This window comes from Ornithodoros turicata, chromosome 1 (genome assembly GCF_037126465.1).
Source record: "Ornithodoros turicata isolate Travis chromosome 1, ASM3712646v1, whole genome shotgun sequence".
NCBI classification, from domain to species: Eukaryota; Metazoa; Arthropoda; class Arachnida; order Ixodida; family Argasidae; genus Ornithodoros; species Ornithodoros turicata.
Window position 1 is genome coordinate 34,763,811 of NC_088201.1, and position 23,880 is coordinate 34,787,690.

Genomic DNA, 23,880 nt, shown 5'->3' on the forward strand with positions numbered 1-23,880 from the left:
TTGGCTATTGGTATTATAATACAACCATAAATGCAGATCGCCACCGCGAAGTAACGTGAAATGGCGCGATGATCAAGGGGATCAAGGAGGAGATGCGGGAGATGGATGGAGGGAGCGCATAAGAAAGAGTAACATAACGGTTCAGAATCCAAACGATACGTGATACGCTGATACCACGTGGTTCAACGTTCCCTCGAGTTCCCGTTTTATGTATACACACATGCACTCGTGATAGATATCGTTCTGAATGAACGAAGTTATTCGCTTATATGTCCGGCGCCCGAAAACTTCAACGGTTGTAAAGACCACGTTATGTTTTAGTTGTTGTGCACTGCTTTGGTTCGTCGGGGTAACCACATTCAGTTGCTCAAACTCAAGCCTCGACGAATTTATAGCCAGCGTGGTAAGCATATGTTGCGCGCTGCACGTGTGTACTCACGTGCGATTATATGCTCTCTCTATATACATGCCGTATATACTTACATATTTCTTTTTATGCTGTAGTGCGAATCATACAAGAATGGGCAACTCGAAGGCAATCTGTGCAGTTTTCTCTGCTCCGGGGCAGTCCCACGCAATGCTCACTGCCATCCTAATCACAGGGGAAAGGACATTGTTTTCTCGGTGCAGTGGAATGCCACCAAGGTGATTGTGAAAGCAAAGAAGTCACTTTTGACTTCTTATGAACGTGTATACGAAGAAGAGAATGGAAAACGACGCTACCCAAGTACCCCGGAATTTCTGGGCATGGTGAATGAGAACTTGAACTATGTCCTGCATAAGAATATCGTGCTAACGGAAGACGACATTTTTGTGAATGGCATTAACCCCACACCTGCGGGCATGAACACAGTGTTTGCTTTGCTGCAGCAAAATGAATATTTATTCACTTGGGCACTACAAAATACCAACACAGTTCCCAAAATCATGGGAGTATGTGGTCATGCCTATGCAGTTGAGTTTTTAAGACCTCTGAAAACATCAGAGCCTTTCAGAAACCGTGCCAAAATTGCTCTAGATCTTTTAAAAACTGTGGCATTCCTTTCTACCACTATGGATGAAGGTATCCAGCAGTGTGATATGAAGGTGGACCACTTTGGTATAGACTGTGCTGGAAATGTAAAAATCACAGATCTAGATGCATTGAGTTTACACTCGACAGTACAGAGGAATATAGCAGCTACAGGGTCATGCAGCTCAAACAAGGACTGTGATTACTTCGACTGTAGTGGACATTGTACCTCTGAACAATGTGATGCTCTTCTTCTTGACAATAATTTACAGGTGCGTATAACTTTTTCTTACGTATGCAGAAGCCTAACTTTCAGCTTTAGGCATTTTACAATCCTCAGTGTCAGAATACTTCAGGATGCATTTATTGCATTTGTACACTTTGTACAGATAGACAGACAGTGGTGTATAGGGGTGGGCACAACAAACTTATTACTTTACCACTTACACAGTATGGCATTTTATGATGCTCACAATTTTCATTTGTTTCAGCGTGTCTGCAGTAACATCTTCATGGGGAGGCTGTTGGGAAGGTATTCGGGTCTTCTCGCTGGAGCACCCGACAGCATTGCGTCAGAGCTAACGTCCACACTTGAGACATGTATGGGAAAACCTGGAGTATTGGTAACTGCAAATGAGACTGCACTAATACAAGAGAAACTCCAAGGGCTACTTCAGAGATCTCTGCCTCTGGAATAAAAAAAAAATCCTCTTATTATGATCTGAGCAGGTATGAACAGGTTGTAAGACCTGTCTACATAAGGGGGCGTTCACACGGGCCGATTTTCAGCACCAACTCAGACCAACTCGAAGCAACGTCTTTGGACCAACTTCAAGATGGTACCATCTCCACGTTCACACATACCAACTCGTTATCTCCGCCCACAACCAACCTTACGGCATTCGGGGTGTATGGGTTTAAGTCCAACCGCTGGTGACTTTTTTTTTAACTGGCATTAATCAAAACAAAGTCATTTTATTTCACCAGAAGGTCACCAGTATCTCAAAAAATGCCTACTGATATGTTTATATGGCGCTAGCAACCAAAAAAAATTATGTACCCCTGTAGGATTTGAACCCATGCCAGGCAGTACGACAGGAATGAAATCGCTTGACGCCCTCGAGGGTCACGTGGCAATGCTCCTCGCGTTGATTGGTTAGACCACCACAAACTCTCCGAAGTTTTCGCTCGGCGACCGATTCCCACCAACTCTAGTTGGTCATGGTCGGTGATGCCGGCCGACTGCCACCAACTACAAAGTTGGTCAGAGTTGGTGCAGAAAGTTGGCCCGTGTGAACGCCCGCTAAGTGTACATGAGAAACAACTTGTTAGAAAATTTTACGAAGAAATCAACTTGTCGAAAAATTATTAGGTATTTACCAACGGTATTTACCAGTGGCAAACTTTTGCCACGACTTATGACCACATGGATAAATTATCTGTCGCAACAAATTGAATTTTCTGAATTGAATTCCAAAATTTGGCAAGTGAGTACAGCATCTTTTTGCCAGAAACAGCATGTTAGATTTACCCCATTCCATTATGAAATACATACATTGCGTTCTACATTAATAGCTGGGGGGGGGGGGGGGGGAATTTGCGAAAACCGTCATGTCGAGCTGCGCAAATTGTCGGCCACCAGAGGACATGGATCGGCCACTTCGGTTCCCTTCATTATTCTGCTGATAACGGTAGCAAGGTTGCACACCAGTTATCTGAAACAACAGTCTGAAGGAACCGGGGAAACACCAAGGTGGATTCTAGCCCTGCTGCCGACATTTCATTCTACGTAAACGTTTCTTTTCCTACACTGGAGACACTGCCTGTGATAGCTTGTGCACTTGTGGCAAATATGATCAGCTTGCATGTCACTGTTTTGTATTGTATGCCTAGGAATGCAGTTACAGTTCATCAGGTCCATTAAAATGCTCTGCCTTTATCAGCCTGCAGAAAAATACTGCTACAGCCTCAGCACAGGAACTTTTATTTTTTATTTCATGGAGTGCTAAATCAAAGTTGTTTTGCTGTGTTTTGTGAGATTGTATTAACTGATCCACTTCATGTAAGAAATGTAAGGAGAAAAACTTAGCCAGACAATTGGAGGTGGAGACCTGATTGGAGGAATTAAATACAAATGACAGGTTTCCGTGTGTAGTTTTCAAATTGCATTTATTTCAATTATTAATTTCAATTTAGTTTAAATTTATGCAGTGATGGGTTGTTATACATCTTGAAGTATCATCAGTAAAATGTGCACAAAGTATCTCAATTACATTGCATACAAATTTTAGGTATTACATCTCAAGATAATCAAGACATGCAAAATAATGTCTTGCTGAGCTGCAGAGGACTAGCATAACTAAAACATGCTATAGGCCTCCTTGAAGAAACTCACTGCCAAGGCTTTACCTCCTTAGGAGAGTAATCGAGCTGTAATCTAGCCATAACTTGTCGTACAGGAATATTCTAAACTTCATTTTTATTTTACAATCAGATTAATAAGATAAAACATCAACTGAGATGCTGGTTCATCATTCCATGTGAACATTTCTTTTTTTGAGTCTCTATTGTACATGGTTATCTTTTGTGACCCCCGAACGTTTGGAAAATATATACGTACTCGCAGCTGTATACTCTGTAGCTGTGGCGTAATCAGAAGTGCGGTTGAACTTGATTTTTATTTTACGATCAGACTAGTAAGTTAACAAAATCAACTGAGATGCCTGTCCTAGAGCACTGCAAAGGGCTGAAATCGGGACTCCAAGTCGTTTTGACTGTGGGCTTGGGTTCAGTCCGAGAGAAGGGCCTCAGCCGGGCCGAGCTGAGCTTTGGTGAGCTATTCTTTCACAGTATTTAATCCTCAACATACGTTTTGAAAACAAGGTAACCATGTACCTGGGTGCTCCCTCTGTCTTTCTGCTAAAACGCTACAACATAGGCGTCGAGTTATTCTCGACTTGGCCATGTTGTGAATCTCGCCCTTGCTGCAGCGTGCACCATGGACAGGCACACTAGACTCGACACCCATGTGTTGCTACAAGTACAAACCGCATCAAAAGGTAGGCTTGCGTGGTCCAAGTATGTGTGGTTTACGCTATTTGCTGTGTACGGTGCCTGCCACATTGCAACTGCGAGCCGGGCCTCGGTTTGGCTTTGGCAGCTGGGTCGGGCTCAGGTTGGGTAAGCGTCTGGTGCGTCTGGCACAGGCCGGGCCATTAAATTCAGGCCCGTGCAGTGTTCTAGCTTGTTCATAATTCCATGCAAACTTTTTTGTCGCTATTTTACATGGTTATCTTTTGTGACCCCGAATTTTTGGAAAATATACTCGCAGCTGTGGTGAAATCAGGAGGGGGTTCAAACCCCCTCCGTCCCCAAATTCATACCTTTGGTAGTGCATTTGGGAAAGAAAAAAGAGCGTCTGAAATCCTCCTCCCCCATATAAAGTTACCATAAAACCCCTCGCAAAATATTTTCTGGTTGAATGATGGCAGTTGAAGAAGTTGTGTTTGTCCTTCTGTGTGAAATTGCCTCATCCACTACAACGTTATACATGCGCAATGTTTTTCTAGCTATACTGCTGACTCGTAGCAAGAAATTACATCTACCAAAAATAATCTTAACAATGGAGATAATAGATCGTCAGGTGCATGCAGCAGAATGTGGCTCTGTGCTTGTGTTCGATGTCTAGCGAATGCTTTTGAAGAAAGTAGTTCTCAACAGTTTATCAAACCCCATGGATCACACAGAACAATACCACAATACACAATCTCTACTAAAAAGATGGCGCTGCGGCAGGTTCGAGAAAAATAAAGTCGTTCACTGCTTCGCACGGTGGACGCTGGCAAGTGGGCGTGGTCCTTTCGCTGTTCGGTTTCCGCGAACGTTTGAAGAGGACCGAACACAAACTGATAGCAACGAGACGCACATCGCGCAAGCGAAACATTTTGCACTTCTTTCTCTTTTCTTGCAATGCCACGTACTGCGTCCACGTATCCCGTTGCGAACACGAACTATCGCACGCTGTAGGGACTAGAAGGTATTTGCTTGACATCATTTCGCATTTGCGTGAGAGAGTGGGATGTAATCTTTGACAAACTACACAATATATTTTGCGATCTGTATGGATGGTTAGGAACACGATAAGGAATCCTCCGCGGTAAACACCCAGTTGACAAGCTGTAGCATTCTAATTAAACTGCAAAAAGAAATTCGTGTTGGGCTGCATATTCGCGAGTAACAGGAGGCGCGCACCAAATGTCTACGTCTTATGGTGAGTTGTGTTGGTAATAACAGCGACATGTCATGAAACTGCATGCAATCATCAAACATAGAAAACGGGGTAGTTGGTGTAAATCTTGCACGACGGATGTAGCGCACGATGCAACAACAACACGACATGCAATCACTACATGACTGCTGTTATTTCAGGGGAGTGAAGATGGCCAGAGCTCGCAAGGATTCCTTCAACAGTCAGCCTCCAATAGATTCATACAGAAAAGTAATAGGCAAGGATATTATTGGTTTCTTTCTTAACGAAAAACTGCAAAAGACGACAAGCCTCATATCAGCTATGTGAGACGTGCACAAGTCCTGTCAAACTACCATATGCCACAGCAAAACCGTAAAACATGAATAGAGAGCAAATTTTGACAGAAGTACGGCTTATTTGTAAACAGAATGTTACAACTCCATATATGGGAACTCTCCTGGAAGGAGCAATTCACTTTCACCAAAAGTACATGTGGAGTTGGGGGATGCTTCAGGCTCGTACCCCCTTTCTCCACAGTTCTTTACCCTTTGCAAGGACGTCACAAAATGTCACCAACAGGTTAACACAGTGGCTCGTCAACTGCAAAGAAAAGCAAGTGACTGAGAGGTCTTTGCCTGTTACAACCTCAGACATGCATTTGGAAAACTGTACCTTTTATAATTTAGATGGAACCTGTCATAATACGAAATGTGAAGGCCGTGACGATAAACTGAAACGAAACTACTTTCCACAATGCAAAGCAGGCATCAGGGGCCAAATCATTGAAAGCATCCAAAATTTAGCGACATCATGGCCAGGATGAAAAGATTGTGTTCTATAGCAGAGAGAGCACATACAGAGCATGCTCATTATGTTGAAACATGTCAAGTAATACAAGAGGATACACAAACACAGATAGACAGAATGGTCTCACACCCAGTATTGTTTGTATGATATTTTTGTATTCGAATGTGTTTTTTAGGCCCAGTGGTGCCACGACGGATTTGCAACTGACCTTAACGGAGTATACAGAGGTCCATCCAAAAAAGTTTCAGGTTAAGACATCTGATGAAAGTGTGTGTGTCAATTTACTGAATAGCATGAAAGGTTTTGATGTGTGCAATTTGTTTCCCAGAAAAAAGACTCACATAAACATAGCTCCGCACGTTCACCCTTAACTCGCCACTCCGGGTATAACGAGGAGGAGAAGCATGATGCCACGTTACTGATGACGTTATAGGGTCCACACATTCTGGTCATTCGCTGGTCAATGTGGGTCAGCGCCCTGTCCCTTTGCCGCTGTAAACCAGTTTTGCCAGTTCCCCAGGAGAATTAGGGATAAAAGGAGCGGCAGAATCATAACCGAGCCAGGAGCAATGCTTTTTCAGAGCCCCGAACAGCCGAGTAGCAGACGACAACTAAGTAGCAGACATTTCTCTAAACCAATCAGTGAGCGCGGATCCTGTAGCGTCAGCGCGAAGTCGCAGGCAGATCACAGCCTGGTACTGCTCTCCACCACCATTGCGCACAGTCGCTTTTTGCGGCATACTTTAAATTCAATTTCTGCGATAATTATGACTCTGTGGGGTGAATTACTTCTCGTGGTGCATCTTACTGGCCTGCCTAACACTTTTATAGGAAGAAAACAGGGTGTTACAAATGACTTTCTGTGCTACTTTAAAATGGATGTATTCCAAAATGACATCCTTTAACGTGTCATGCTTTGTAGTGCTCTTGCTTTGCTGGCATTAGTGCAATGCATGCAGTACCATTCTGCTATATGAAGAATTATGGCATGAGGTATTAAAAATTAGTCGAGAGTCTTGAGTAGTTATGCATGTGTAATTTGTTCACTAGGAGTTCTGGGTTTTAGGAGCTTATTTTTTGGCATATTCGGAGAGTGCTTGCTGTTATGCAACAGAACTTGCAGACATCATCTGCATCACGATCACCTGGAGGTGTGAACAAAATCATAATCAAAATCTGGATATTTCTTGATAGTCGCAAGGCAGCTTTCGTTTGCGTCCCATATTACTGTCTGCGTAGGAACAACCAGATGTCCTTTGAAGAAAATTCGTATGTCATCTGTGATTCCTTGTCCACTGTGAGGACGACGGGGAGGCATGATCCACATAAAAAAGGAAAACGTTTTCCAAACAGACCCGAGAAATGGCCGAAATCACTTCCAAATACCCTCATGTCAAGTAGAATCACTATATAGGGTACTCTATTCAGTGACTCCAATGTCGAGGTGCCTCTAGGTAAGGATGGAGTTTACTCGCATTTCACAGATGCTTAGGATATTGCTTTGTGTTGTGTACATGAAACAGAGGAGCTGTTCCGAAAAACGGATGGAAACCTCTGTTCTGGTTAAACCAACAAAGCAGGAAAAGAGATTTTGTGGACTGTCGTGTGCTATGCGTGTGGTTAACATTATTCAGAGCAGCCGCATACACTGTCAAAGTATTAGTAGTTGTTGACCAATGTCAATATGTTAAACCTTTAAATTGCGAGTGACTAAACTATCGGTAGTTTGCATGAGTGAGACACGAATTCAGACAGTTTCGTTTTGAAAAGAAACACGAGTAAATTTTTAAGTTCGTAGTGAACGAACTATTGAGAGTTTGCAGCAGCAAAACGCAAATTCAGAAAGTTTCAAATTCAAAAGAACCCTGCCCAAATTTTTAATTTAGGGTGAACAAACTATTGATAGTTTGCAAAAGCAAATTTCGGAGGTTTCATTTTAAAAAGAAACATGCTAAAATTTTTAATTCGCCATGAGCGAACTATTGATAGTTTCCAGGAGCAAAATACAAATTCAGAAGGTTCCGCTTTCAAAAGAAACAAGCTAAATTTTTAAATTCGAACTGAATAAAGTATTGATAGTTTACAGGAGTGAAACGCAAATTCAGAAGGTGTGCTGGATTGGCAGGGCTCAAGCGACGTGAAGCTCGGTGAATTGCACCACCTATATGTCACGATACTATCGATAGTCTGAAAAACTATCGCAATACTATCGAAATTCCAGTTCACTCGATAGGTGAACAATCAATAGTATCTAGTGTTTCCATAGTATCAGCCATCACTACTCTGCACTGGCGTTTTTATCCCTTTTAGCATTCCATCTCAAATCGAACAAGCCATGACATTTTGCCTACAGAGAAAAGACCAAACAAATATATGTTGAAGCCACTTATGAGCAAAGAAAAACCAATTGCTTTTAAAAGTTTCAGCATTACACAGTTTGTGAGCTGGGAGAGGAGGAAGAACTTGCTTTTCCAGTTTTTTTCTCTTCTTTTGTGTGTGTGTGTGTGTGTTTCTCTACATAGCACACAAAGCTTATCTGTTTTTAATGTGCTACATGTATTGTTGCATACCTGCAAAAAATTGGCAATGTTGACTCATAGCTTCAAAAAATACTGCTGCTTTCTGCATCTCTACAAGATGGATCAAAATGAACTGCGTTCCATTTTGTTGCTCATTCAGAGCGCTTTCAAATGACATGGGGTCTATTACTGTAGTCTATCTGAAACGTAAGGGGCACGCATGTAACTAGGACAATGCCTAAAAAAATTGCGAATTTGAGATGCCTTCAGCTAAAAAACTCCACAAAAAACCTGCCCTCATCATTGGATATATACTGGGTGTTTCATGAAAATCCCCCGCTGAATAGGAAATGGCTCACGCTATCGAAGCGCTTCCTTTTTGGTGAACATCCTTCAGACATCGGCCAAGAGCTGACCAGTGAGTGACTCATTTGCATACGCTCATTAATCAAATAAAAATCCTATCCTTTAGATTTGACTTGGGACGCTTTCGGCAACTGTGCTGGACCAATGGGGACCCGCAGTGTAAAATATTCCAGACAAAAAAAAACCTGTGTCGGCATTTAGTGATTTTTTCGAGTAATTAATTGGTTTCAGCTCGCATATTTCTCGAGCGGAGTAGCTCTGCAAGGCGCTATTTCCCTCAGCTATCAGTCTCTCAACTGCGTATTCATTCACCTGCTTTACGCACGGGGTGGACGGAAAATAAGGAACAGCCGCAAGAAACACTTCAGTATTCCTTCTGTACCTGACTGGCACACAGCACAAGCGGTGTATTTGTCATCATTATGGTAAAAGCACACCATCTCGCCTACCAAACGACAGATGTAAGTGCCATGTACCAGTCAGGTAGAGGAGAGAAGGAATGCCTAAGCATCTCTTGTGGTTGTTCCTTATCTTCTGTCACCCTTGTGTATCAAACAGGCAGATGAACACACATTGGAGAGCCGGATAGCTGAGCAAAAGAGCACACTGCTGCGCTACTCCGAGCAAGAAATGTGTAAACTGAAAACAGTGAATTACTCGGAAAAATCACTACGTGTTGACACAGGGCTTTTTTTTTCTGGGATATTTTCACTAAAGGCAGTGTTTACAAGGTACCTAAAAGTATTGAAGTTAATTTACTAGGTACTAGGCAAAGAGTAGCTGAGTACAGTACTACATACTCACAAAAGTAACTCATTACTTTCGAGGTACTATCAGTTACAGTTTGTGAAATTTACTGTCAAACATATACAAACAAAGCGACAATAACAATGTATATCGTTTGGATACCCTTGTTTTCCCGCAATATCTTCTTGGTACATGCTGTCCTCCGCGGACATCTCAGCTAATAATACTGTGCTCAGAGGATGTTGTGCTTGCTATCACTCCATGAAACACCGTTCCTCTTCCCTAGCTTCGACAGACCCCGAGCATTCACCAACATGCCCTTCAGGCTAACACATTGTTCTGCGTATACACTAAACCTGAAGCGCTGCCCGCTTTTGGAGGCTACGCCACAGAATGACGGGGGTACCCCAGAATATCTTAGATGAAACGTACGCACATGTAAGTGGCATGGTGCCCAACCAAAGCAGATAAAGTTAATCTTTTTCTATCTTTTTCTTGACCTTCCTGCCTCGCGAAAAAAATAAATGAAAGGGAGAATCTTAGGAGTAACTTCAGAAATTAGTAGAAGTTACTGCAAAAATTATTTTAGGTGCTGAAAGCATCCAAAGCCAAACTTAAAAGTTAGGATGTTTATTTAACTAATGAGCAACTGGTCAGCCCCTGGCCAATGTCTCAAGGATGTTTGCCAAAAAGATAGCATCTTCAATAACGTTAGCGCTTTCAGGATTATTCAGCTAGGGGATATTCATGAAGCAGTCGGTACTGTACGGATCCATATACACCTAGAAAAAAATCTGAAATTCAGTTTTCGTCGGTAGAGCCACTGCAATTTCTTGTTTGTCCGACTTACATGCAGGACAAGAACAAGCATGTACATCAAAGGGTCAAAGTTAACACTTTCTTCTCTGCGTAGGTTAATGTTGACCCATTTTGGGCACAAAGAATAGAATTCTGTTGAGCTCAGCCTGATGTCTAGACGAGCAGCGTGAAAAAGCTCGTACGCCTCATGGATGGAGCGAGTCATGTAACATTTCGTTTTGCTTACTTTGATTCCTCCTTCCTGCACATGCATCACGTCCCTGGGCCCGGGGGGCTTTGCACAGCGCAATAGAGCTTGTCGTTCGCAAAGAACTCCACAGCCGCATTCAAACGTTCCTTGCTGAGCGGATGGCTTTGGTACGGATCAAGAGCAGCTCATACATGCTTTTCTAGACGAACCTTTTCAAGTTTGTGCATCATGTACCGCATAGCCTCAAGGATGATGCCCAAGACCTTCCTCTCAGACCAAGGCATGGGCAGCAGGGTAAGAAGCTGACAACGCTTTTCCAAACATGCACGTGCTTGTCCGGTTAGCAGTTCTCATAATCTCGGCCTACTCATTGCAAGGCTAGAAGTAACGCTTGGACATCTCCAATATTGCAGTGCCAAAGGAGGTCTCAATTTTACGTCTGGTTTACTCAGTTCATCTTGTATCTCAGAGTGTTTTCGCCTTGCATACCGACCCGAGGCTGTTGCATTCCAATGATATATATTCATTGATTTCTTCAATTATGTCAGGCTGGTAAACATACGACTCATTCTCTCAGCTCCTTTCACATGTAGGCTACATTTCAATAGGTTGCAATTCACTCACTTTGACTCTGAAGTACTTGAAACAGTTCCTGCACAGCTGGTTGGTTCCTCGTACATCTTTGGCTTGGTCAGCCAGGATCGGTCAACCAACGCCGATTTCAGAAATGAGATGAAAGTCCTTCGTGTGAAGCATTTTCATGTGTGATATGGTAGTCAGCACAATAGACGTGATTGCTGTTGTACAGCGACGACGCCATAGAGACGCTTGTGAAAACTACTATAACACAGTACATGGAAAAGAAAGGTATCTGCATGGGAGCGCTGGTGGATACTTGAAGTATGCAAGTACTACATTAATATTTTTGTTTAAGTAGACTTCTAATTGCATAGTTTGTTTTCTCTAGTACTTTCCTGTCAAGTACTCAAATGTCCAACTGAGACTCCAGACAAAAATCGGAAAATACGAAAAAATAATTTCTGTGTCTTAGTGGTCTTGGTACCTGACGAAATGCAGTCCACTGCATGAAAGCTTGTAACCATTAAAGGAAAGCTTCCGTGTTTTATAATTTTGTTGTTACTTCTGTCAAGTGGACCTTAACCCACCCCTCTACATTCTTCAACTGGCATATTTGGAGAAGAAAATCCATTGTTGATAGGCGAGAAATGTTGATGAATGCATTTAACCCGAGAAAGTCACTCCCTATTTATACTATACTTAAGGTACTAAAGGTAATTTACTAAAGGTACAATTTTGAGGTACTTTGCCCATCACTGCTGCATGCAAACAGGGTGCACTATAATGTGCTTGCGAGTCAAAACCTATCATGAGAATGAAGAACAGAGAGAACCAAAGAAACACAATGCACTGTAATGTGATTGTGTCCATGTGACTATGATATGTGAACTCGACGCTTCGTTAGGACAAGGTTCACAAAAGGCACAACAAACTGGCCTTTAGGAGGTGAAGCAACACATGATGAAAGCTATGTTTCTACAGTGTGTGCCCTGTGATGTCAGAGGTGACAGGACAGCACAAAGGAAAGCTTTTAAGCGGTTCATCTGAAAAATCACAGCAGTTCTTCCAGCGAAAACAGAATTTCAGTTTTTCTTCTATGTGTAGTCCATGGATCTGTCCACAATATGTGCAACTATGAGGGCAGGTTTTTTGGTGGAATACTTTAGCTGAAGGCGTCTAAAATCATCATTTTCGGATACATTGTTCTAATTACACAAGTGTCCCTTACGTTCCAGATACAGTGCAATAATAAACTCCACATCATTCAAATGTACTGTAAATGTACAACAAAGTGGTATGTAACTAGTTTTTATCCATCCTGTATATAGTCCAGAGAACTGCAGTTAATACAGTGCTTTTTGTAGCTATGGGTCAACGTTGCCAATTTTTTGCAAACTAACAAAAATACATGCAGTATCAAAAATGCAGCGAGCCTAGAGAGCCACCAGAAAAGCAATAATTGCCCTGCACCAAGGAATGTTAGACAAAATGTCACGGCTTATTCAATTTGAATTACCCAAGTGAAAGACTGCTGCGCAGTGGATGTGGCGTCAAGAGAGGCACCCTTCCTTGTCGTGGGAGCTGCTAACCCATGATATGAAGCAATCTTGAAACAAGGGAACGAACCCCATCAAGCACTCATCAGAGCGCCACTTTTATTGCTTTTCTTGCACTCGGGTACTGAAGCCCCCAATTTCGGATAAATCCAAAAATTTGTTTCTTATTTTTTCCCACGTTTTTATTTTTATTTTTTCGGAAAAATTCGAAAAGCTGGAACCCTCACTATGTGCTATCTCCGATCGTTGTGTAAATAGCACTATGTAATGTGTTGAGAACGTGTCGTGTCGTACCTCCTCTGTCCCTTTCTCGGGTTCCAATTTTCACCATGTAATGTGTCCTCTGTAAACTTCCAACAGGAAAACAAGACTACAAGAAGTCAAAGTCAGAACTACAGGAATCAAAGAAAAAAGCACAAGCAAAGAAGTCAAAGCCAAAGACATATAAGGTGATATCAGTATGCTTGCACACAGACTGTTATATTAGCCATTGTATCATAACTATGACAGGTACAGCTTGAATCTCAAAGTGAAGTAATAACCAGAGAGTTCAACTTGACACCATGTTTTTAACTTGGTCTCTCAAATAAAAGTTGGACTTGGGTGGTTATAGTTCTCCAAGCAGGCTCGGCCAGCTCGAGCTGAGTTAGAGTACCAGCCAGAGAGTATGTTGTACGTGTGCCGTTTGAGCAACTTTACCAGAATCCATATTGGTATCAGTTGCATGCCAACAAAAAGTCAATGGGAACTCGATGCAACTCTCAAAGTCTTCGTTTCAGCACTTAGATTGTCCAACCACATTCACATCGCATGCTTCTTACATTTAAACACTAGCTGCTTTTCAAACTGCTTTCACTGCTTCAGTCAAATCACATCCCTTCCAAGTGGTTCAACAGGAGTGCAGCGTTTCTTGGTGTAACATTCTAAGGAATGGTAAAACAACGTTTAGAAACTGGTACATGGAAAAATATGTCGCTACACTTCAAAGCAAATTGTACCATGCCACCAAATTACTGCCATCCTCAGCTGAGCTCGCACCCACACCATTGGGAATAATAGGGTATGTGTACCTTAGCTACTGGAGCTGAAAGCTATTTTTACGATAGGCATAAGTCGATAGAATGCTCCCTGAGCTCAAGTTTAGACCTGAAGAGCAAAGTGAAGTCTCCGGGAGAGCCATGGAAGCCACAAAATGTACTCTAATACGGGCTTACCCAGTTTGGTTTTTCATTTGTAAGCCGCAATCAGGTAGACACCTGACCAATATCAGATGCCCACTGATTGCAAGTTGTGAAAAGTAAAAGGAGTCAGCATAATTTGAATAAATGTGGTAGGCTTATGAAAGTCACTGTCAGTGTACAGAAACATTTCGGTTCACTATTAACCCAGACGAACATTGTGAACTGGTTCTTTTGAATACTGAATGCCCCGTTTGTTCACCCAAAACATGCCACACAACCAAATGCCATGCAAGTACAGTGCTATGTATGGTATCCAATTATAGTAGTACAAGAGATAGGGTATGTTTAAAAATGTTTACTTTTCCTTTCAGGAAATTGGCCTCATTATTGGATGTCTGGTGGCAATGGTGCTTGCAAGCTACACCTTATGTTACTTTTTACTGTCAGGAAGTATACCATAACCCCATGGACAACATCCACTCTTAAAGCAGATACATAATGAAGAAGACTACATAAGCAATAACACAATGTAGTGTCGTGCACAATACTTGTAATGCCATTTACAGAATTAAAAGTACAAAGAGGTTGAAGAAACAAATATGTTGCCTGTGTAATACTTCATGTCTAAGTTTAAAAGGAAAAATAAATAAAATGTGTCACATTTGAAAGGGATAAGGGACAGCAAGCAGAAAACGGAGCAAAGCTGGGCTGAGCACTCATGTCCAACTATGCAGGAGGCACAGAAATCTGCAGACGTGATCACTTACCAGAATTTCTTGATCTGATTAGTTATAATGGGCTTCGGCCTGGTACGGAACACAAGTTTCTTCTTAATGACAGCTTGCACTTGATATTCCACATTAGTCTTCTCATCCGAATCGCTCACAACTTCACTCTGGACTACTTTCTTCATGACTAAAACTGGTTTATCCATAGCCTGCTCTTTGCCATATAATACGTGGTGTCCAACTAACAATATAGGAACTCCCTGCAAATAACATGACAGGTTTGTAGGAATAGAAATTTCTATCTTTTCACATATGCAAATTTGTCAGTCAACAGATAATCCATTGCTATTACATGACTTTTGCAAACTTACTGTAGCCAGGGCCCAATTTACGAGGGGGTAAAAAGGGCAATTGCCCTAGGCCTCCTGCACAGCGAAAACCCCACCTTATTCAAGAGATAAAACTAACTTCCCTTCTTTAAAATTTATCTTGGGAAGGAATGTTTTTCCTACATCTTTACTCAGGTACATTCCTAGGACAGCATTGACCAGTAGTCTGATAAACCTAATGTTGACAGTTGTATGGCAAGGTACAAGATTATTGTTATTATTATTATTCTGTGTCTGCGCCGCGAAGCAACTATGGCTATGAGCGGCGTCAGCAGGAAGGAGTGGGGGACAGGGGGGTTAGTATGTGTCCTGGGCCAACTTCAAGGGGAACTGTGTCGACATTCGTCTGGAAAATTTTCAGAAAACCCAGGGAAAACCTCAGACGCAAGGTACAAGAGAGATGACGTAAGGTGGCAAAGATAATGCTCTGTGTCTGCAATCTGAAATGAAAATCAAGATGCCGACATGTGAGGATTTGAGAATTTTGAAGAAAAGGTTTGTGTACCAGTGCCTGTGAAAAGTTTTGTGTATGTGGCAAGTAAAAAGCAAGGTTGGTCTACTATACTGTTGAGGTGGTCGCACCTATGCTACAGCTACAAATAAATCTCTCTAGTTAGGCCTTTGAAAGGACCCCTGTCTGGTGCTCTGGCTGGCCAGTGGGGATTGGATGGAGTCACAGAGGACCGCTTGACACGTCACGCCCTCCAACACACCGCAGCAGCCCTTACACAAAACAGAGCAAAGTGACCTTCATAGAAGTCTCTGGAGACAATTCAAGCAGGGATTTTCCTAGCACCCCCGTACCTCCCTAATACCACCACACTCCTACAACGCAACCCAAAATACCCAAAAGGCCAGCAGGTACAGGCATCACATAACACCTATGGAACTCCCAAGCAAAAGGGAACAAAGGAGTATTAGAAGGCATGCCAAGGTATGCATTTTATTAGCCCTATGTTAGTATTACCCTATTATTGCATGCTGTCAAAACAGTGCCTTCAATAATTACTTTGGTTTTGCCATGTAATAACAGGTTTTATAACACCTATGATGTAATTTGTTGCTTAACATGCTGATGTACAAGTAGCTTGCATTTACAGATGCAAGCAATAAGTGGACTCAGGTATAAATCTGGTGATTTGCCGTGTATCTTAATTCCTAGATATGAGCAATGCACCAAGCATGAAGTGCTATAGAACCTCTGATATCCCGGCCCAGCCATGACTGGGACAGTAAGTTTAATAGACATCCGATGTGATGAGCCTTACACAACAACACGAAACTTACCGATTTCGTGTAGTGCAGATCTCCAATGTATTTTCCGCCAAATAAAGTCCCCTCCTTGGAAACCAAGTGCCCCTGCATCTCTAGTATTGCCCACTCACTGAGTTCATCTTTGATGTCTGCTTGTCCCCCTATCGATGGCCTGCACAAAGAAACAGTAAATGTCGTTCAGCTTACAATACCTCCACTAAGGGGTCAAGGTAATGTTCTCGCTTATAGGTCCTAGATTACCTCCCACAATGTTCATTTTACGATGGACCAACAAGGTTCACCCTGTGTGTACTACAGTTGTGGAAATAACTACCTCGGGCGTTCTGGATATGACCCCTCCTTGGTAAACCTTTGTTTATCACACGCAAGAATTTAAGTAAAAGAAAACGATTACGTCTAGTGGAATGGTAAAGTGTCAAAACTTTGCAGCCGACCCCCAGTCCAGTCCTTTATTTATATTCGCAACATTATATTCCAACTCTCAAGTGCAAGACAATATTTCGATAGCAAAATACTCACAGTCTCACGGTGATTTGCACCATTTTACAGTATAAGTTTATGAGGACAAATAAACAATTAAAAGTGCAACTTTCGCGCGAAGCAGGATTGGATTGAGTTGGATAAAAAACACCCAATGTTGCTAGTCGAAAAGTGAAAAATCCAGCGATCTGGTAGTTTGAAGAAAAAGCCTCAGGTCGGGACATGGGTCGGCGGCGCTGCGGCGCGACGAGAAAGGTGTGAAGCGCAAAAGGACGCTCTTCCACTCCCTTATCCACCAATGAATTATGTCCTGACACCAATGAATTATGTCCTTTTGCGCTTCACCGCGACCAGGTCCCAAAAGGGGTAGTACCCATTTTAATGCCAACAGCGCCTTGCTTTAGAAGTTATGTTTTTTTACGAAACTCATTTGAATTTTTATTTCAATACTGAGCGCCTCCCACTCATACACACGGTGCGCAGCTTGTAGGTGGTATCGGACAGATACTTGCACAAAGAAAGTGAGAAAGAAAGAAAGTTCGTCGATTGGTGCAGCCGTTCGCGAATTATTTAGCCCGGGGATTTAACAGAGATACCCGGTATACAGAGACAGTATATTGTAGGGTGTTTTTTTTTTTTTTTTTTTTTGTTACAGAATTTTTATTTCAAAACTAGCAGAGCAAAATAGATGTCGTTTTTGCAATTGTGTTATATGGCCAGGCGAACATTCTCTCGAGGAAAGTATGTAACTACAAAATCACTAATTACCTAAAATCCATTAACTATTTAATTAGGGGATTTCGTGCAAAAGCCTTATAGCAAAACGGGAGGTATTCCTCGTTGAAAGCCATTCCTTAAACGCGCACTTGTGTTGAAATATCCATAGCTGAATTTCGCTATGCAAATGAGCCGAAAAAAGAACTACCCACTTATCGAGGGCAGAAATGACGCGACCTTCGCCTTATCTGGATCGGAGAGCGGTCTATCTGGCCAACAGATTAGCTCCTACACCAATCAGCTCCATCGCTCCAAAGCACATGGCCGTCTCACGTGGATTGCCTGTCGCTCTTTCTGCGCTCGAATAGTGCGTATAGTTCTTGTTTCGGGGCATTTGCATAGCCAAATTCAGCGATGGATATTTTATTTATTTATTTATTTATTATATACTGCTAATCGCCTTTTGGCAACCGTAGCAGGAACAGGCTACAATGTTTTGGATGTATAAATGAAGAGCAAACAACAACAACAAAAAGATTCAAACACAGTAATACATAGAATAGAGCGTAATGAAAACCTTGAACAAGTACCAGAACATATAAAGAGGAATGGCTTTACAGCTACTGTGGGACGATGGCTGATGAGAACGCATGTAATGATGAAGCATTTGTTATCTCGTACGCTAGTGCATTCCAGTCTGTTATTGTGCGCGGAGAAAAAGAAAACCTGAATGCATTTATTCCAGAAAAAGGGGCAACAAACGTGTTGTTATGCCGGGATCGTACTGGCCTATTTTCGTTACGCGAGATGTATTTGTTGATGTCGATACGAAGTTTTCCATTGACCATGAGATAAAGAAGGCTGTCGCGTGAGCGCCGAGCAGTTAGTGGTTCGGTATCAGCTAAGGCGTAAAGGGATGTGACAGATGTGTTACGTTGATACTTATTAAATATGAATCGAAGTGCCAGACGTTGTACACGCTCGAGCAGAGTTGCGTTAGATTGTGTCCCAGGATCCCAGACTGCGGACGCATATTCTAAAATGGGTCGGACAAGGCTTTTGTAAGAAGTCAGTTTGGTTAGAAATGAGGCATGCTTCAGGCTACGCCTGATAGACAAGAGTGTCTTTGTGGCCTTTTGTGTTACGCTAGCTATGTGTATGTTCCAGTTCAGGTTAGAAGAGATGTGTACACCCAAATACTTATACACAGAAACTCTACGTAATACATCGGCAGTCAAAGTGTAGTCCCACAGTAAGGGCGATTTCTTCTGTGTACAGCACACTTGCTTGAATTCAAAGTCATTGTTACACCATTGCCATTTGTTACACCATTGTGAGATAGACGAAAGACAGGATTTTAACGATATATATATTTCAGTACACGTGGAATGGCTTTCAACGAGGAATATCTCCCGTTCTGTTATCTCGCTTTTACGCGAATCTTTCTTCGAGAGAATGTTCGCCTGACCACATAACTCAACTGCAAAAACGGCATCCGTTTTGCTCTGCTAGTTACTTTATAAAAATACGAATAAAAAAAACACCCTGTATAGTATAGACCAGGGGTGCCGAAGTGGCGGCCCGCTTGGGGTTGCCGTGCGGCCCGCGTGTCCCCCGAGCAAAAAAAGAAGAGAAAATAAAAAACCTGCCCAAGCTTCATGAACGGTCGGGGCGTTATGATTGGTCTCTGTACTCTGTCGTGCAGTTTATCTTGTCTTGGTTAGTGATAGAAAATTTTTGCAGTTGACCTGTAACAGCCGATGACACTCGGACGGGGCCGATTCATGCATGACAGCAGAGAAAACGACGAAAGCAACGTCTTTCTTCAACGTCAAGCTTTCGTCGTCTTCGCTGATGATTCTCTGAACCTGCCCCTGCGTCGGATTTTTTATTGATTGATATTACTAGTACATTCCTACCAAAATTTCTGAGCCAACCCTACATGACCGATTTGTGATATTGGTGCCTTCAATTCCACCAGAAACGAACCGGTTCAGTCAGGGCTTGGTGACCTCCCGAGTGAATTCGAACAAAGATTCTTCCTGTTCAGGAGACTCGAAACAGAGCTTATTGGCTCGCCGTTTTCCTCAGCCGGGGACAACGTTCCTGATGACTTACAAGTTTATTTATTTATTTATTGTTAAGGGCCCGAAGGCATTACATAAGGGAGTTAGGGCACATTACTATACATAAAGTTCATAAAAAGAGATGCATAAAACAGCACAGAAGGAGGAGATCCGAGACAGAGGAAAAATTAACAAACAACAATTTCTCAGACACAGCAACGCACCACGCTTATATACACATAAATCTCCGGAGAGGAGGAATGGGCACAAAGGATGGCTTGTTAACGCAATTGCCACGTGTAGCTATCTCCACGTGTACCTATCTCTATTTTGGAGATACCTACACGTGGCAATTGCGTTAGCAAGCCATCCTTTGTGCCCATTCCTCCTCTCCGGAGACATTTGTGTATATAAGCGTGGTGTGCCATTAAAATTCGTTGCTGCGCCTGAAAAATTGTTGTTTGTTAGTTTTTCCCTTGTCTGGGGTCTCCTGCTTGTCATTATGAACCAGCTTGTCTGGGCCCTTTCACTGTTATCGGGCACAGGTAAACAAGGCATGATAAAAATAAGAATGAATACAGTGTACGAGGATTACCAAAATACGCATTGATACAGGAGCAAAATAAAATACAGTAACAAAAGAAATACGTCGGAGCTACAAACTGTTTGAAACGAATGAGGTTTCTCAATGAGGGGCATTCACCGGGAAGGTCATTCCAGAGCTTTGGTGTGCGAGGGATGAATGATTCACGCTAGTAGCTGTTATTGCAGTGATCCAGTGCGACGCACCGATAAAAACAAGTTCGCTGAAGTTGGTGTGGCTTCGTTTTATTCATGCGTTGGGTGAAAGTATCCAAAGAGATGTATGTTGTCGCAGAGAAACCTGTCCATGTTCGATACAACATAGTCTAATAATAATATTTCGTGGCTTTACGTCGCGAGACAACTGTCAACGTTCGTGTGAGAGCAGGTGTTTTTTGTGATGAACCCGAATGAGTCAAAGTTACGCTCACAACTAACAAACGAACACCTCAAAGCAGTCCTTAAGATTGCAACTGTACAATCAGTTTCGCCCGTGACGCAATAGTTAAAAACAAGACGTGCCAACTTTCCTCAGTACACAGCAAATAAAAAAGATTGCTGACCCTGTGATTGAGCAACGCTAATTAACGCAAATATATACGTTTTGTCGTTTTATGTTCTGTGTTGTGTCATCTGTATCGGAAACAGGCTACCCCAAACCCGTGGCCTCCAAGTTCCAGTTCCTCCATGGCTCAATGCGGCCCGCGGACACGAATGAGTTCGGCTCCCCTGGTATAGACCATAGACAGACCCAGTGCCGGCGTTAGAGGGGGGGGGGGGGCAATTGCCCCCTCTGAGCGCGCCTAAAGGGGAGCCAAAAAGACTCGGCAGTAGGAAGGAGAAGAGTGCAAGAAAATCAAGAATATGTGTGTGGGGGGGGGGGGGTCTATGCTGTCATAGACCGGACCTCCCCCCTTGAGAAATATCCTTGATCAGCCCCTGACTCCAACAGTCCAAACAACATTCCCTGGTTCATTGGTTAATATAAATGAAAGATTATTTCCAGTTACAGGCATTATCATGGCGAGGGCATGCAGCCTCTTCATTAAAACCACCAGTCAACCAAATTAATTCCTTCTTAGTCAACAATAGGTTATGCAAGTAGGTCAGCCTTTCGCGCAGCCCCTACCTTTTCCTTTCCCCTCGTGCACGTAGAATGGTCTCATTGGATCGCTCTCAAATAGGGTACCACAACAACCACACGTGAAGTCCACGTTGCTTCTTTTTCACCATAGTGTTGTGTCCCGTCTGCGAATGCCCCCTTATTGCTGCTTTCTGAGTGAACAGAGGCTTTGTCACGTGCTTTCTCCAAACTTTTCATCTGTACTCATGCGCAGAGACGCACTGTCGTAGAGTATTCAAGTCCATAAATAATTAAAAGTGTTCATTTATTGTAACTTGTACAGCTATCTACGTCCCGCGTGAACAAGAACTATACAAACATAGGAGAAGGATGGCCTGGTGGCGGTGGTAAGCACACTTAGCAGTGTTGTTTACAGAGGCGTAGCGAGCGCCTTCCGTCCCCTCCGACCGGAGGGGCCTCCGCAAAGAAGGGGGCCCTAAAACAGTTGGCAAAATAAAGTATGAGTCGTCATTCTGCAGAACGAAAATTCAAATCGCATTTCTTTCTTGTTCTCACTGATCAGGCCATATCTTCTGTTTCGTCGCTATTTGACCAACTCGTGAAGTGGCAAAAGTTGCTTGCATTTCTGTACAACGCTAACAGCCTGAAGCAGTGTCACAGAGAAAATGAACTGGAGAATCGCAGCAAATTTTTTTGAAATAAAAATGGGAGACATTAATGCCAACGAACTCATAATGGAATTAAACCGTTTTATTTTCGAGAAAGAAAGAGGTCTTGTGACGGCAAACATTTTTTAACGTACACATACAAGAACAGCTTTCAGGAGATATATCCGAACAACAACAACTTTATTTTGAGATTATGAATGGGGAGTTTCATTGTCAGGGGCGATACTCTACCCCATTGCTGGTGGTGATGTGGGGAATGAAATAATGGGCCCCTTCACAATAAGGATCAATAGTCCTATGGTGTCCAAAGAGGTCCAAAGAGCTTTGAGGGCAGAGCGTTGGTGGGCTGGATTTGGCCAAGGACCAAGCTATTCTGAGAGAAAGAGGGGGCGAGAGTCCAGCTGATTAAGATATCTTTGCATTTGCATCAGAATTCTTCTGACCGCACCAGTTACTGTCGCTGATGCTGAAAGGAGCTTCAGCAGAATGAAACTGATCTATCAAGAATATCCTGAGCTTCCGAGCTTGTAGTTATCTCACTCGAAAACAAGATTGCCAGATCTCTGGACTATGACGCATTGATTAACTAACTTGCGAAGAACCAGGCTCGAAAGAAGCGCTTTGCGTAAATGTACACTGTAGGCCTATGTATACATACATATACAGTATGTATGGAAAGCCGGTGATGGGAGTATCATGTGCTTTCTTGCAACGACAGGAGGCTGTGGCCTCCAGTCAAGTCTGTATTCAACTTGTTCCGAAGTCTTGAGGAGGGCTGCCAAAGCACGATCCACCAAAAGGTCTTGGAGCAATGCTGAGATAATGCCCAAGTCATTTCGCAGGATCAACATCATTTCCTTCAGGGCAGGTTCGTAACGTATACACAAGAGGAGTATTGAAGTTAAGTTACTGTGTACCAGGTACAAAAAGTAACTGAGTAGTCTACTAAATACTGAACCTTGAAAAGCACTTGAGTAGGATATTAAATACTCACAAAGTAGCTAGTTACTCCTAAGATGCTATCAAGATACAATCTCCATGAAATTCGCTGTCAAACAAGTACTAACGAAGTGAAGATGAAAACGGACACTCGTTCGGGTACGCTTGTTTTACCGCGATGTGTTCTTGATGCAACTCTCCTCCCTATAGGTATATTAGTGAGTTTTAATATACCGCATGCCATCACCTTTGCGTATGTAAGGGATAGCGTTGGTGGCTCTGCGCACGCGCAATACATAAACAGAACTTTGCGCATTGCGCAGAACCGACACGCTATCCCTTACGTACGCAAAGGCGATGGTGTACGATATAGTAAAACTCACTAATGTTACTTGCGCGCATTCACGATGCTGTACAGCCACACAAAACAAGAAGTAAAAACAATGTCCAGGTCCTACTAACTGCATGTGATTACACTGAGGGAAGGTAAAACGGGTAGAAACACTTTATTACAATTAGAATTAAAAAGAAAGGGACTTTCGTGCAGAGTCTGCACTTCATCAGGTTGTACGTAACCTGATGAAGTGCAGGGCGCAGGCTCTGCACGAAAGTAACACTGAGTGCCGAGAGTTCATATTTGAACGCCGGAAATAAATAACAAAGTGAAATAATAAAAATGAATTACATGTTTCTTTTCCGAACCACACAAGTGGCGGGTTCATTGCACCACATTTCCGGAAGCGTCAGCATCTGTGGCTAATCTGCATTCAACTCTGGTACCAAAGGTCGTTCACAGCGGACGCCGGTAACTGAACACCTTGGATCGCTTGTTTTTCCACGATATCATATCAATATATTTTATAGCACCGCAGGGTATCGGGTACCAGTTGTTATCTTCCCTTTCGAGTGGAGGTGCTAACGACCCCG

The 23,880-nt window shown here is 42.7% G+C and overlaps 2 protein-coding genes and 1 long non-coding RNA gene across 4 annotated transcripts; 2 read left to right on the plus strand and 1 right to left on the minus strand.

Annotated features, from left to right (window-relative positions):
- The first annotated feature begins 80 nt into the window (after window positions 1-80).
- Window positions 81-1,726, plus strand: LOC135377958 (divergent protein kinase domain 1C-like). The gene is made up of 3 exons (XM_064610742.1): window positions 81-403; window positions 505-1,284; window positions 1,504-1,726. Exons 1-3 carry the CDS (start codon window positions 248-250, stop codon window positions 1,708-1,710), a joined length of 1,143 nt encoding a protein of 380 aa, XP_064466812.1. The 5' UTR covers window positions 81-247; the 3' UTR covers window positions 1,711-1,726.
- On the minus strand, window positions 1,353-17,059 carry LOC135377959 (chromosome transmission fidelity protein 8 homolog). Of its 2 annotated transcripts, none has more exons than XM_064610744.1 (4): window positions 16,937-17,059; window positions 16,430-16,568; window positions 14,793-15,013; window positions 1,353-1,701 (listed from the first exon to the last, which is right to left on the minus strand). In XM_064610744.1, coding segments are annotated over exons 1-4 (384 nt in total). In that variant the 5' UTR covers window positions 16,960-17,059; the 3' UTR covers window positions 1,353-1,700. The 2 variants fall into 2 exon arrangements, with proteins under 2 accessions (XP_064466814.1, XP_064466813.1); XM_064610743.1 differs by lacking the exon at window positions 1,353-1,701 and adding an exon at window positions 13,290-13,767 and having other exon boundaries at window positions 16,937-17,053.
- Window positions 5,037-14,415, plus strand: LOC135377960 (uncharacterized). Its single transcript, XR_010418226.1, has 5 exons — window positions 5,037-5,048; window positions 5,441-5,517; window positions 6,244-6,337; window positions 13,205-13,293; window positions 14,397-14,415. It is a non-coding gene; the product is annotated as an uncharacterized LOC135377960 (long non-coding RNA).
- Window positions 17,060-23,880: the final 6,821 nt, after the last annotated feature.